Below are 14,895 nucleotides of genomic sequence, written 5' to 3' on the forward strand. Positions count from 1 at the left end.
GTTTTTTCCCTTTATAAACATAAAAAAAGTATTTTTACGTTTTGTTTAACAACTTTGGTTTGCCTCGACCAAACGTTATTAAATCATTTACACAATGCTTTTAATACCACAAAAACACAGATACAAAATATCAATATCGGGTAGTGTCACTTTTACTGTTCATGAGTTACAATGTATGCCCTTTTTAAACATAAAAAAAGTTGTTTGCCTCAACTAAATGTCATGACACTAATTCACATTAACTATTACCACAAAATGCAGATCAATGCGTTGAAATTAGGTTTGCGTCACGTTTACTGTTGCCGAGCTATGCCCTTTATAATTGAAAAAAATGTTAATCTGTCGTTTCTGTTCTCTGACTTTAATTTGCCCCAATCAAATGTTGTTAAAATTATACACAATGCTGCTGATTATCACAAAACACTGATCAGTTTCGAAATTTGGTTGCGTCAATTTTACACTTAGTACATTGACTCATGAATATAAACAAGCGGGAAAATTCTGACCAAAGGACGAATTCCCCATTTGTCTATTGTTTGCTTGATAAATTGTTTGATTCTAAATTTCTGAACAGTTGTTTGATGATCGCATGAGGCAAAAAAGGGCAATATATATATTTATCGCTATTTCGTGCATTTTTACTTTTTTCTTTTCTTGTGATAATTTTTCATATCATGCTACTCGCTTGAGATGGAAAATTATCGCTAGAAGCTAAGCAAGCACGTGGCGTTGCTGACAAAATGGACACAAAATTGACAACGTCGTCATAGGTAAAAAAGCGACAAACAGATTATCATTGGTCATCTCAAATCGATTGCCTTTCTCGCTTTCGGCCATTCCGGCTCAAGGAAGAAAATCAATCTCGTTGAGATGGTCAATGAAAATCTATAAATATATATGTATTCCGTGTTAAAGTATGGGTAAACATCAGGCTAAAAGTTGTGTATCTAATTTCTTTTTGTAATTGAAAATCACGTGTTTTATTACATTTGTTGAAGTCCAACACAAATGTGTGTCCTGAGAGCTAGAAAATGATGCACACACACAAGATTAATGTTCACTATCTGTACAGTTGACATGATTTATTTATCTTTATGCTTAATATATTTTAGACGCCAGTCTACAATTGAACTGTGCATATTAGCCTCTAAATGTTTACCGTCATTGACGTATACAACTCATCTCCTTTTATGCAACACGCTGAACATAACATGCCTGATGTCATATTGAACTACGTTGGCGCAAATTTGACTGCACCAGTTGTATTTTGACAATTAATGTCAATTCAGTGATTATTTGTTCGATGTAATGCAAACTCAACTATTTGTTTTAATTGAACAAATGCAGTTCGTGTATTATTGTTTTCTAATACTTTACCATTTATTTCTATATAACATAATTCGATTAATGAGTTTCTGTGGAAGTAAAACATATTCCTTGTTGGGCTTAAATTACAGTCGATGCTCTGATTCAGATTATTATGAGCCTGTTTTCCAATATCTCTAAAGCACAGTTCAGTTTTTGAATACACACTACCATTTGCAAAATACAACCGGAAATCGTTCATGCGTTGTGCCTCTGTAAAAAACAAAAACATAAGTATGTAATGAATTATTATGGCACTCCCTATGTTGTTCAAACAAGCAGGTGACGGTGATAACTTGCATTCATTAAACTAAGAGAAAAATTGGATGCATGATTTGTTGCAGTTGACTGTATAATTTCAAATAATTGCATGTCTCCTTTTTATAATAAACTATTTCCGAAACAATAGAGCAGGAAATGGGAATAAAGATTAAAGATTATTTATGTTCGTCTTGAATTACTACTATAATATGCGTAATTATCACGCCAATACGAAAATGAACTTGTATCTCAATTATGTGAATAAAATCATCCAATAACAGGTGTGATAGAGAAACAGATGCTTCAAGATATTATCACAAACATGCTATTACTTTAGACTGATTCGATAAAACAAAAGAAATGTGGAAACAAACTATATCAAAGATCAATCCTTCATATGAAATAAGATGTCAGTTATATTAATTTCTTGTTACAAAACTTTTTTTTTTCCAGAAAAAGTTTTCGAAAAACTAAGGATTTTCATATCCCAGGAAAAGATTACTTTAGCCGTATTTGGCACAACTATTTGGAATTTTGGACCCTCAATGCTCTTCAACTTTGTACTTGTTTTGCTTTACAACTATTTTGATCTGAGCGTCACTGAAGAGTCTTATGTAGACGAAACACGCGTCTGGCGTACTATATTATAATCTTGGTACATTTGAAAACTATTTCCACTAGTGGGTCGATGCCACTGCTGGTGGACGTTTCGTCCCCGAGGGTATCACCAGTCAAGTAGTCAGCACTTCGGTGTTGACATGAATATCAATTACATGATCAACTATATAAATTACTTGTTACAAAACTTAAAATTGTTCGAAAAACTAAGGATTTTCTCATCCCAGGAATAGATTACCTTAGCCGTATTTGGCACAACTTTTTGGAATTTTTGACCCTCAATGCTCTTCAACTTTGTACTCGTTTAAGTTGTCAACTATTTTGATCTGAGCGTCCCTGAAGAGTCTTATGTAGATGAAACGCGCGTCTGGCGTACTAAATTATAATCCTGGTACCTTTGATAACTATTTACACCACTGGGTCGATGCCACTGCTGGTGGTCGTTTCGTCCCCGAGGGTATCACCAGCCCAGTAGTCAGCACTTCGGTGTTGACATGCATTTCAATAACATGGTCAATAATACAAATTTCTTGTTACAAAACTTATTTTTGTTTGAAAAACTAAGGATTTTCTTATCTCAGGAATAGATTACCTCAGCCGTATTTGGCACAACCTTCTAGAAATTTGGACCCTCAATGCTCTTCAACTTTTGTACTTGTTTTTATTTACAACTATTTTTATCTGAGCGTCACTGAAGAGTCTGATGTAGACAACACGCGCGTCTGGCGTACTATATTATAATCCTGGTACCTTTGAAAACTATTTACACCACTGGGTCGATGCCAGTGTGGTGGACGTTTCATCCCCGAGGGTATCAGCAGCCCAGTAGTCAGCACTTCGGTGTTGACATGAATATCAATTACATGGTCAATTATATTAAATTACTTGTTACAAAACTTGAAATTGTTAAAAAAAAACTAAGGATTTTCTTATCCCAGGAATAGATTACCTTAGCCGTATTTGGCACAACTTTTTGGGATTTTGGACCCTCAATGCTCTTCAACTTTGTACATGTTTGGCTTTATAACTATTTTGATCTGAACGTCACTGAAGAGTCTTATGTAGACGAAACGCGCGTCTGGCGTACTTAATTATAATCCTGGTGCCTTTGATAACTATTTACACCACTGGGTCGATTCCACTGCTGGTGGACGTTTCTTCCCCGAGGGTATCATTAGCCCAGCAGGAAGGACTTTGGTGTTCACATGAATATCAATTACATGGTCAGTTATATAAATTTCTTGTTATAAAACATGGTCAGTTATATAAATTTCTTGTCACAAAACTTAAATTTTTTCGAAAAACTAAGGATTTTCATATCCCAGGAATAGATTACCTTTGCCGTATTTGGCACAACTATTTGGAATTTTTGATCGTCAATGCTCTTCAACTTTGTACTTGTTTTGCTTTACAACTATTTTGATCTGAGCGTCACTGAAGAGTCTTATGTAGACAAAACGCGCGTCTGGCGTACTATATTACAATCCTGGTACCTTTGAAAACTATTTACACCACTGGGTCGATGCCACTGCTGGTGGACGTTGTCCCGAGGATGTCACCAGCCCAGTAGTCAGCACTTCTGTGTTGACACGAATATCAATTACATGGTCAATTTTATAAATTTCTTGTAATAAAGCTTAAATTTTTTCGAAAAACTAAGGATTTTCCTATCCCAGGAATAGATTTCCTTAGCCGTATTTGGCACAACTTTTTGGAATTTTTGACCCTCAATGCTATTCAACTTTGTACTTGTTTGGTTTTACAATTATTTTGATCTGAGCGACCCTGAAGAGTTTTATGTAGACGAAACGCGCGTCTGGCGTACTAAATTATAATCCTGGTACCTTTGATAACTATTTACAAAACTGGGTCGTTGCCACTGCTGGTGAACGTTTCGTCCCCAAGAGTATCCCAGCCCAGTAGTCAGCACTTCGGTGTTGACATGAATATCAATTACATGGTCAATTTTATAAATTTCTTGTTACAAAACTTAAATATTTTCGGAAAACTAAGGATTTTCTTATCCCAGGAATAGATTACCTTTGCCGTAATTGGCAGAACTTTTTGGAATTTTGGACCCTCAATGCTCTTCAACTTTGTACTTGTTTTGGTTTACACCTATTTTGATCTGAGCGTCACTGAAGAGTCTTATGTAGACGAAACTCGCGTATGGCGTTCAAAATTATAATCCTGGTACCTTTGATAACTATTTTCACCACTGGATCGATGCCACTGCTGGTGGACGTTTTGTCCCCGAGGGTATCAACAGCCAAGTAGTCAGCACTTCGGTGTTGACATGAATATTAATTACATGGTCAATTATATAAATTTCTTGTCTCTAAACTTAAATATTTTCGGAAAACTAAGGATTTTCTTATCCCAGGAATAGATTACCTTTGCCGTATTTGGCACAACTTTTTGGAAATGTGGACCCTCAATGCTCTTCAACTTTATACTTGTTTTGCTTTACAACTATTTTGATCTGAGCGTCACTGAAGAGTCTTATGTAGACGAAACTCGCGTATGGCGTACACAATTATAATCCTGGTACCTTTGATAACTATTTCCTCCACTGGGTCGATGTCACTGCTGGTGGACGTTTCTTCCCGAGGGTATCAACAGCCCAGTAGTCAGCACTTCGGTGTTGACATGAATATCAATTACATGGTAAATTATATAAATTTCTTGTTATAAAACTTAAAAATTTTCGAAAAACTAAGGATTTTCTTATCCCAGGAATAGATTACCTTAGCCGAATTTGGCACAACTTTTTGGAATTTTTGACCCTCAATGCTCTTCAACTTTGTACTTGTTTGGTTGTACAGCTATTTTTATCTGAGCGTCACTGAAGAGTCTTATGTAGACGAAACGCGCTTCTGGCGTACTAAATTATAATCCTGGTACCTTTGATAACTATGACTATGAATATAAATAAGTTCAAACTTTGATATGACAAAAAGTCACAGGACTAAATGTTACAATTAATTTATTGAAAATTGTTTGAAGATATGCGAGAAAGATCTTTAAAGATTTTGTTTTTGTTACATATATATATCTTTATATTTAGGCAATTGTTGCATTGTCCATAAGCCTTGATAAATGAAAATTTATTAATATTTAATTTTTTAAAGGATATATTTCTTGGCAAAATGAAGCCATTTTAGTATCAAGTCACCTTGACATTTTGATTTTATAATAAATATTTGATTATTTTTGATATTTTTTGTAATAGATTTTTTATTACAAAGTTGCTTTGTTTATTACATTTCAAGAAAAAATAAAGAAAAAAAACGGTTTCCTTGTTCAGTTCAAAGAAATACAATCTCAAAACTGAATTGTGACTTTTTGTTCTGTGACTTTTTGTCTTATGACTTTGTGTCCGTGACTTTCTGTCCTACATTGAATACAACAAAGGTCTCATTTGTTTAAATTTATTAACTTAAAGTTGCTTTATATACTATTTTATATCTATATTAATAAAAAAAAAATATTCACTGCATTATTAACTCAACTGAATGGACACCATAAATATATACTAAACCTAAGTTAATGGTTAAAATAGTCCAGTTGCCATAAAATACTTCTGAAACATTAAATAATAAATTATAAAATCATTTAAAATACTAGTCACAATTCATTTTTGAGATTATTTGATCAGCTTGTTTTATTTATATTTTAAAGTTTACGTATATAAATGTGAAAGTGTTGATAAATATTATGTTGAAGTTATATTATTATTGATTATTTTGAAATTTTAATTTGAATACTATATATTTACATTTTTAATTTCAAATTGTTGTTCAAATTTCATTTCCTAAATTAATAAAATTCAGTTGATAGATACAAAGAATAGGTCTAGGTTGGTTAAGACTTGGTCGAGTATGGTTCAGATTAGGTCGAATATGGTTCAGACTAGGTCGAGTATGGTTCAGACTAGGTGTAGCATGGTTCAGACTCCTATTAAATGGTTCAATACTGGTTGAGTACAAGGTTAGACTGCTAAGTGTGTTTCAGACTACAGTCGAGTATTATCAAGAAAATTACAGCTCAGTTATCAAAAAGTGAAAAATCAGTACATTCGAGTACATATATAGGCCGTTTCAGACTTTATTGGTCTGTAGTGTAGACTAAAGTATACTTTTTTCATAAGAGAACATCTTATAATTTTATTATAAAGTACAAACGAAATCAGTCATGTCAGTGTTTGATTATGCGCTTTTATGCGGTCGAATAGTGTAATACAAACCATCCTGAATTACTGAATTTAGTGACAGTTCAAATTTACGAATACAGAGATGAAATGCTGGCACTCTAAATTGATGCGGACAATATTTTGTATTCATTGTTTTTTCAATATTGCTTTAATATGACCCTGCCATAAAAAAAAACTTCTGGTTTATAATGCAGGTATAAATATTCACAGACTAAAGCGCAAAGCCTTAATAGTACTGAAATGTTTGACGCAAATTTGAAGCAGCCTTGCGGCAAGCTTGCGGCAAACAAAATATTTACAGGAACACAGAAAATAGTCTTTTCAGATGATGGCTGATATCTGCAATCTCTCGGCAAACATTGCAGATTTTTGCTCATCAATGTTCGTCGTAAGATTGCCAGAAAGTTAAGATAATAAAGATTTTGTGCCATTCTATATGTTTGCCGCTAGATTGCAGAAAACTTTGTCCATTCTATATGTTTGCCAGAACATTGCAAGAATTTCATAATATTGACTAGACAAGCATAGTTGGCACTTCCTAGATGCAAGCAATTTTAAATTGTGGACAAAGTTAATTACGCAATTATGAGTTAGCTGTATGTTGAAAACTTATCTGCGATTTGTCTTTTTTATTTCTTTATACCGGCATATGATATCTTTTGAGAATGAACCCTGTCCTTTTTCAAAAATCAAATGCATGTATGTATTTCCCTAAATCAAAGACGAGTTTGCAAGTATTCTTTCAATGACTGTTTGTATATAAGCAGGACGTTTTTTGTTAATTTAATGTGTAATTTTAAAGAGATGAATTGCGTGTGGCTATACACATGACATTGGTATATGTGTAGGTCCTGCAAGTTTGCCATAATTTTGCAGCAAACAATTGAGACAAGTTTGCAGCAAATCTAATTTGCATAATTATGTTTGATGCAATCTTGTTGCAACCTTCATTTGCATGGGGCAATAGTTTTCGCAAGTTTGCAACAAACATTGTGTCAATATTTGCTGGTAGTTTACTGCAAATGTTTGCCACAGGGCTTATTTTTCGGTAAGGGTAATGGTTAGTTTTGGTTGATAAGGTCACATAAATAGACAATAATAGTGCATTGACTTGACATATCAACGATATAAGGATACGGCTTAGAAACGGGGAAATGCGAGGCTTTGCCGGGCATTTTCCCCGTTTCGGGCCGAATGCTTATATCGTTGATATTTCATGTCAATGCACTATTATTGTCTTTATTCTGCAATCTAAAAACATTTTCAATTGTTGTTTAATGTGTTAATGTCACCATTGATTGAAATATTGGGAAACTTTCCCCTTTTATAAAAAGGCCTCATATCATGCAGGCGGAGAAATATACAACACGATGACATGTACATTTACCTGTTGAAATTCGCAATCGATGGTGAACGAATTTGTTTAAGAATGAACTAAAATATCAACAATAAGCATAAATATAATGATTTATAGTATGCAGACCAAACATATTAACAAGTGAAATATGTTTTGCTTTATAAAAATTGCAAAAGAAATAAGTTTGAGTCGTTGTATACATTGAAAACAAGAACAGGTCGAATAGGTCGTATGAATAATTAATTATAATCTCGACAATTTCTATTTAAATATTCATGAGGAAAACTGATATCATGTCAGTGACTGTATATGACATAGAAATATACGGTCAACGCAAATTGACTGCTCAAATAGAACGAGTGCAGTATAATTTGTGATACAAGTCAGCCTGAGGTAACAATATTAAAGATAAAATATTTTTTGCCTTTCGAACATTCGTCACTAGTTGTTTTTCAATATGATTGGTCACCATATCGCAAAATACAGGTTAGATTTGAAAAAAAACTTGTTATATATTGCCTGTACCATGTATGACTATCTAAAAAAAATTTGTTGCTAGTAATATCATTGATTAAAGTGTATACTTATAATTAAAAAAAAAATGAAATATGATTTGCAAAGAGCCTTTATCGCGGACATTGTGTTTTTGTTTTTAATGGAATTGATACAAAACAATAATACGTTTCTATGAACAAACACCAGCAAACAATGGGTGGAAAGCATTACTCAAGAGCGATCACTTATTAAAGAAAATAAATTAAGTAAAGGATATAAGCCGATAACAGTCCATTCTGTAAAATATTAGACACGTCTGAGGCCGTAGGCCAAAGATCTGTGCAACATTTTACAGAATGAACTGTTAGAGGCTTATAGCTTACTTAAAACATTGTTTTACACGTCAAAAAGGTGAAAAAATGCAATCAAATAAAAGATTTATTTTCATCAAGTGTGAAAAAAGTTTTGTGAATACACTTTCTTAACAATACAATTTAACCTACATGTTGGCCCCTTCAAACCGTAGCTCAGCTTAAACAAATGAAAAAAAGAAAGTACATCTGAGGGTAAAAATGGTCAACATGTATTGCTACATGTAAATTAAGACTCAGGATATGCGTATCATGATATTTGCGTGCGAAAGAACTACTCTTAATATGTTCCGTGAATACCTTTACATGCGTTTTGTGTTCAAAAATGAATAAAGACGTGGAAAGTATATTTCTAATGCAAAAAAAAAAAAAAATGAAAAAAGTGATGTCGTTATTAGTAATTATGCTGTTTCAAACTCTGAATTAAAGTCAAATGTGTATTCAGAGATATATCCCGATTATTCGATTTAAGTATGGATCACAAAGGGGACACAGATATAGCAGCTAATAATGGCAAGTTTAACTGTTAAATATGTACTAGTATTATATTTCAAAATGTAGTCCTCTCCTATTAGATTCTTGTTTATTCTATGGTTTTATTTCTTATTAGGTAAATAAAAAAACAACGAAAAAAAAACACATGTGACGACAGGTTTACGTTGTACCATATCGAGTGCACCGCAGTCGATTTTGTTTCAAATATATATATTTGTATGAACACATGAAGAGATAACAACGTGCAAAAATTTCAAATTCTTTTGTTGTTCATCGAAATTTTCAAGAGAATGTTATTGTTTACACAAACGATACCATCTAAGTATCCCCTCCCCTTTTTTTAATTTATTATTTTCCTGGAATGTCGTGTAACCTTTTTTATTCCGTTTATTTGTGTATTGTCCCGTGTGTGGTTTTTTTATGTCAACGGAACATAACTTTGTCTTTCGATATTTTTTGCAGAAGAAACCTCTTTCTTATTTTATTTTATAACATACAACCGTAACAACGATCACTACGAACAAAGTACAATCGAACATACGGTTGATTTGTTTAACAGGTAACATGCGTGAGCGTTTACCATTATTCTGCTTAAGTTCCAATTTTCAGCGTCGATCATAAGCGAAATGCTGCATTATATTCATATTCAAGCAATAATATCAGACTTAAAAAACAGCTTGTAAATCAAAAGCCGGAACCTGAAAACTATAAAAACTATTGTAGTCCCCTGGTTCATGAGGAAGTTCCAGCTTTGTACTTTCTACACAGGGTGAGGATTATGTTGTTGATCGTCCTTGTAATGCAGTGTTATCTTTAAAATAGCATTTCTTTATTGTTTTTTTCCCTCATTTAAATTGTAGATGAAAATGATGTTAGGAAGAATAACAGCAACACCAGAGGTCAATTTTGATAACCAAAGACGGAAGAAAATAAATCTTTTGGTAGTGTTCAAATCAATTTGAAAGTCTTTTTTTTCTCAAGAAACTGAATGACAAAATTATTGTATTGGAAGGTAACTTTAATAATTTTTTGTAATTGTCTCATGTTATTTCTTTTTTATTTTTCTTTTCACATGATGAAAAAAAATGGTGTGTTTCAGGGAATGGGTTATCATTTACCTGTAAGAACCAGTTATGCTACCTTCAGCTGCCCAATAAAGAGCAGGGCTATTCTTAAAAATATTGGACAGTTTAAGGTAACATGATGGTTACTTACAGGTAAATGATAGTCTAACTGAAATAAGGAACGGATACAACAATAGAATGACGTCACAACAAAGTGCTTTACATAAAACCATCATTTAATAGCAACTGCTCTTATAAAAAGTCGACTGAATCAGTGATTTAGTCATATTATAAGAGCTTGTTGTACTGAAATCAAAATTGATAACATCGTCACAGAAGAGCAGTAACTACACTAAGGAGTAAACTGTGAATTTTAACAAATTAACGTATCTATACATCTTTTCCTGTTCCTCATTTTGATATTTACATAGTTATCAAGATATCAACCAAAAAAAAATCGCAAAAAAAATGTAAAAAAAGACTTGTTCAATAGCTATTACTTCTAATAATGATCGTCTTACAGTTTTTACATTCTCATCCTTTCTGTCCTGTGGATTTTTCCAGTATTCAATAGTTAACAAAAATGGAAGATGCTTGCATGATACCCTCATAAACTATTTTCAGTCTCGATGGTCATTTTCGTTTGCAGGCATCAACATCGAACATAAGCTTTAAACTAAAACCCCAAGTAGGATTGTGACCATGTTTGAACATGGTTTTGATGGTCAAGAATTTCAGGGGAGGAGAGTATTGTTAAAAGTTAGCATATGACGAACGACGACGATGACCTGGATAACAACATACCTTTTTCTCCAGTGTTTCAGCCAAACATATACAAGTCATATATTGTCTGGGTTTTTATTTGGTGGATATAATGGTATGTGACAACTCCCAGTCTAATTATGACTTACCATCCTTCCGATAATAACTCTTAATATTTGTTATGTAGGCCAGCCTTGGAAGAAAAAAACCCCACCATGTGCTCGCCTGATAACCTGTAGATGAACATCCATCTTCCCAATTATTATTTGCAGGTCCTTTTATTGCCAAGTTGGCAGAATATGCAATACCATTTTATGTATATGTTGTGTCCTGTGCTGCTGTTCCATATAAAGCCAGATTTACTGTTAAAAGAGGTGAACTAGTTACCGGGTACTTTCTTACCAATTGTATTTTTTACGACTTATATATAAATTTGAATAATTGTCTTACATTTATTTCTGTAATTCTATTCCTACAGATAATCTAAATGTATTATACTTTAAAAAAGATAACAGGTCTTTATCGTATGATGTATTGTCATTTGTTGTATACCACTGATGTCCAGACAGTTTTCTAACACCTCGTCAATAATGGCTTACAAGTCAGGAAGATGGCCATTGTTATATTATTGTTCGTTTCTGTGTGTGTTGCATTTTAACGTGGAGTCGTTTGTGTTTTCTCTTATTTTTGAGATATTGAGATCAGACGTGGCACGGTACTTGTCTATCCCAAATTCATGTATTTGGTTTTCTTGTTATATTTGTTATTCTCGTGGTGTTTTGTCTGATGCTTGATCCGTTTCTGTGTGTGTTACGTTTCGATGTTATGTCGTTGTTCTCCTCTTATATATAATGCGTTTCCCTCGGTTTTAGTTTGTTACCCCGATTTTGTTTTTTGTCCCTGGATTTATGCGTTTTGAACAGCGGTATACTACTGTTGCCTTTATTTACTATTTTTACTATTGTTTATCATTTTGAAACATAGAAATCATAGTTATTTAGACTAAATTGATCTACACAACTAACATTAATGCAACTTATTGTATTTGTTGTTGACACAGTTGAGTGTTTTTGAGTTGTTTTCTTTTTATTGTCGTGATGATATAGTATATACGTATCAATTACCAAGATGGAACAATTTTATATATACTTACTCTGTGCTTTTACTGGAACAAAAAGGGTCGCTATGATAATTAAGAATACACTTGGAGTCAGCTTTGATACCATCTAAAAATGAGTTTGGTAATATATATATACATATATGGCACGCCGTAACTGCCTTGTTGTACTTCTTTCTTTATCATGATGAGTTTTTTTTATTGATTATGATGAGGTTTTTCTCTATTATGAAGAGATTTTTTCCTAAGATATGTCTTAGGACAAATTATAGGACAGTCTTAGGATGGTCTAATGATATATCTTAGACTGTACATGGAAAGATAATCTTAACTAAGATGTCCTATCGTAGTCCTAAGTACAAATTGCTATATAAAATGCAACTATTTTAACAAGAATATAAAAAAAAAGGTTATGAATGTTTTGTTTTCTACATTAGGTTTTTTAGGTACTTTGCTTAAACTCAAGTCTTATTTTCAAATATTAGTTTATAAAATATGTTTAAATCAAGTAAAAAGAAGAAAATTAACTAGCAATATCACTTAAAATTAATACCATTTATATCGTTAAATTGTGTACATATGCATATACGGTAAAATGTATGTTTAGTTATAAATAATTAGATGAGACGAACTCAAAGTGCCAATTATTTTAGAGTTTAAAAGGGAATCTCGCCTAATCTTGGTATAAAAAAAACAAGACATAATTCTTAACTTTATATTGCTTTACCGTAATCCAGTGGCGGATCAAGAATGATATAGTATTTATATGTTAGGACACCACAAAGTTATCTTAAAAGTTAGAATGGTCTTAAGACTATCCTAAGACAACTTATTAGTAGTCCTAACGTTAAGACACCTTCGATGACACGGCCCCCGAACTCTAATTCGATGTGTGTAGGCTTGTCGGTAACTCTTAATTGGTCGAACCGCTATCATGTGACACCAAATTGTATCGTTCCCAATAATGAATTAATGAATAAAATAACACAATAAAGTGCGAAAACAGAAAGCATGAGTTGCTTGGTAAGAAAAAATGAAATACTGGACTACGTGTGAAAATTCAATACGGAAAATTCCTTACCAAATGTCAAAATCAAACGCTAAAACAAATCAAACCTGTGGATTACAAATATCATATTCTAGATATAGTACAGACATTTCTGTCTGATTAAAATGGTGGATTCAACCTAGTTTTATTGCTTGCTGAACCACTCACGAGTGTCTATTTCGCATAGACATAGTCTTAAAATCAAAATCCTTAAACAAAAAAGACTCTATGACTGCTTTTTTTTTCGTCAGCACGATATTACAATACTTCCCTTCCCTCATCACGCGTCTCTATATGTATGACTTATTTAATATCAAAATTTGGCATTCGTTTAAGAAACAAACAGATCTGTAGTCACAAATACAAAAGGCCGAAACTTACAGGAATTATAAAAGCATAGAGTTATAACTCATGAATAATGTTTCGAACATTTTTTGCAATATCTTGTACAGATATATTGCATTTCCCCTTCGTCTCTTTTCCATTGTAGTGACTTGAAATACTTAATCCTTCGACTTGTTTTTCAAAGTCGGTAAAAGGCCTTTTGTTTTAGTTCGAAAATTTGTTTGATATTTCAAAAAAAAAAATGCGAATTCAAGAGACACGGTAGCAGCATATGCTGAAATTCAACAAGGTGAAAATATATTGATACTGTAACAAATAGCCAAATATTTAGTCAACTGTGTCTTAAATGAGTCTTAAATTTGCATCTTACATGTTCGTTTACATCAACACAGAATTTCGAAAAGATAAATGAAATTGTATGGGAATAAACTCAATTCTTCTCTATAAAATGATAACTTAAAACCCTTTCTGTCTTGGTCTATGCTGAAACTTCGCCTAAATAACATCTTGGTTGCGGGTAAGCCTCGAGTGCGCGAGTCGTGATCCAACCAAATCCAGATCAAATTTAAAAAAAAAATGTTGTGTTGTTGATACTTTCCTGATAAGCACATGGGATTAAGTTGTAATTGCAAATACTGGTTGTCTCGGGAGTCAGACTGATTGAACAGGTAGGTTAACATGTCTTGCTGTGGACTGTCCGGTTGTTAAATAGAAAGTTAAAACTTCGTCTAGCATAGTACGAAGCAGGACTACATTTGTTACATTCATAATACATTAACATATTCATGTTATCACAATGCATTTAATTTACCATTGGAAGTAAAAATCGTCCATCATCATCATCTATAACATTGAGTTGAACAAAATGTATTCGTTCTGTTTTATTAATGTTTAACATAAAAAAGTAACCTACCTTTATAGCAACAATAACAACGTCACCATGTATCCATTGTCAACCAGGAAGTACAAGACTTACTGTTAATATGTATATACCTAATTTTGATATCTTTAGTTGGTGCATTGTACACCATGAGCAGTCAGGCATACAAATATTATATGTTTGTCGATTCAAACACAAATGAAATTATTTATAGCATTAACTGGGGTTTAACATATACGTAGGAGTATTAACCATATGTGGATTCTTAAAAATTCTAAAGAACTTCTGGATCCTTTTAAATCCTGGTCTGATTCTGAAATTAGATCTATCATTATTTGTATTTATTAACCCTATATAAATATATATACAACCATTCCCCATGTAAATTATAATGTTTTTGAATAAAAATTAAACGGCAAAATTATTTTATATTTCTTCCAATGTGACGTTTACATTTTATGACGCCAAACACGACAGGCGGCTCTTCCCGAGTTCCATATGTTT

At 32.7% G+C, this 14,895-nt stretch overlaps 1 protein-coding gene across 3 annotated transcripts in view; it reads right to left on the reverse strand.

Moving 5' to 3' along the window:
* LOC139489619 (multiple epidermal growth factor-like domains protein 10) overlaps nucleotides 1–14,533 on the reverse strand; it is a 297,206-nt gene extending 282,673 nt beyond the window's left edge. Inside the window, exons 1-4 of one of the 3 annotated variants that reach the window (XR_011656208.1) lie at nucleotides 14,425–14,497; nucleotides 12,155–12,227; nucleotides 11,151–11,363; nucleotides 1,378–1,578 (exon numbers count right to left, since the gene is read on the reverse strand). Coding sequence is in view for 1 of the 3 variants with exons in the window: in XM_071276227.1 (XP_071132328.1) it covers nucleotides 1,378–1,567 (190 nt within the window). In the remaining 2 variants the exon portion in view is untranslated. Of the gene's footprint in view, nucleotides 1–1,377; nucleotides 1,579–11,150; nucleotides 11,364–12,154; nucleotides 12,228–14,424 lie in introns of all 3 variants that reach the window. The other 2 variants (XM_071276227.1, XR_011656209.1) reach the window with 2 other exon arrangements.
* Between the last annotated feature and the right edge of the window lie 362 nt (nucleotides 14,534–14,895).

Source organism: Mytilus edulis, chromosome 1, assembly GCF_963676685.1.
Source record: "Mytilus edulis chromosome 1, xbMytEdul2.2, whole genome shotgun sequence".
Taxonomy (NCBI): domain Eukaryota; kingdom Metazoa; phylum Mollusca; class Bivalvia; order Mytilida; family Mytilidae; genus Mytilus; species Mytilus edulis.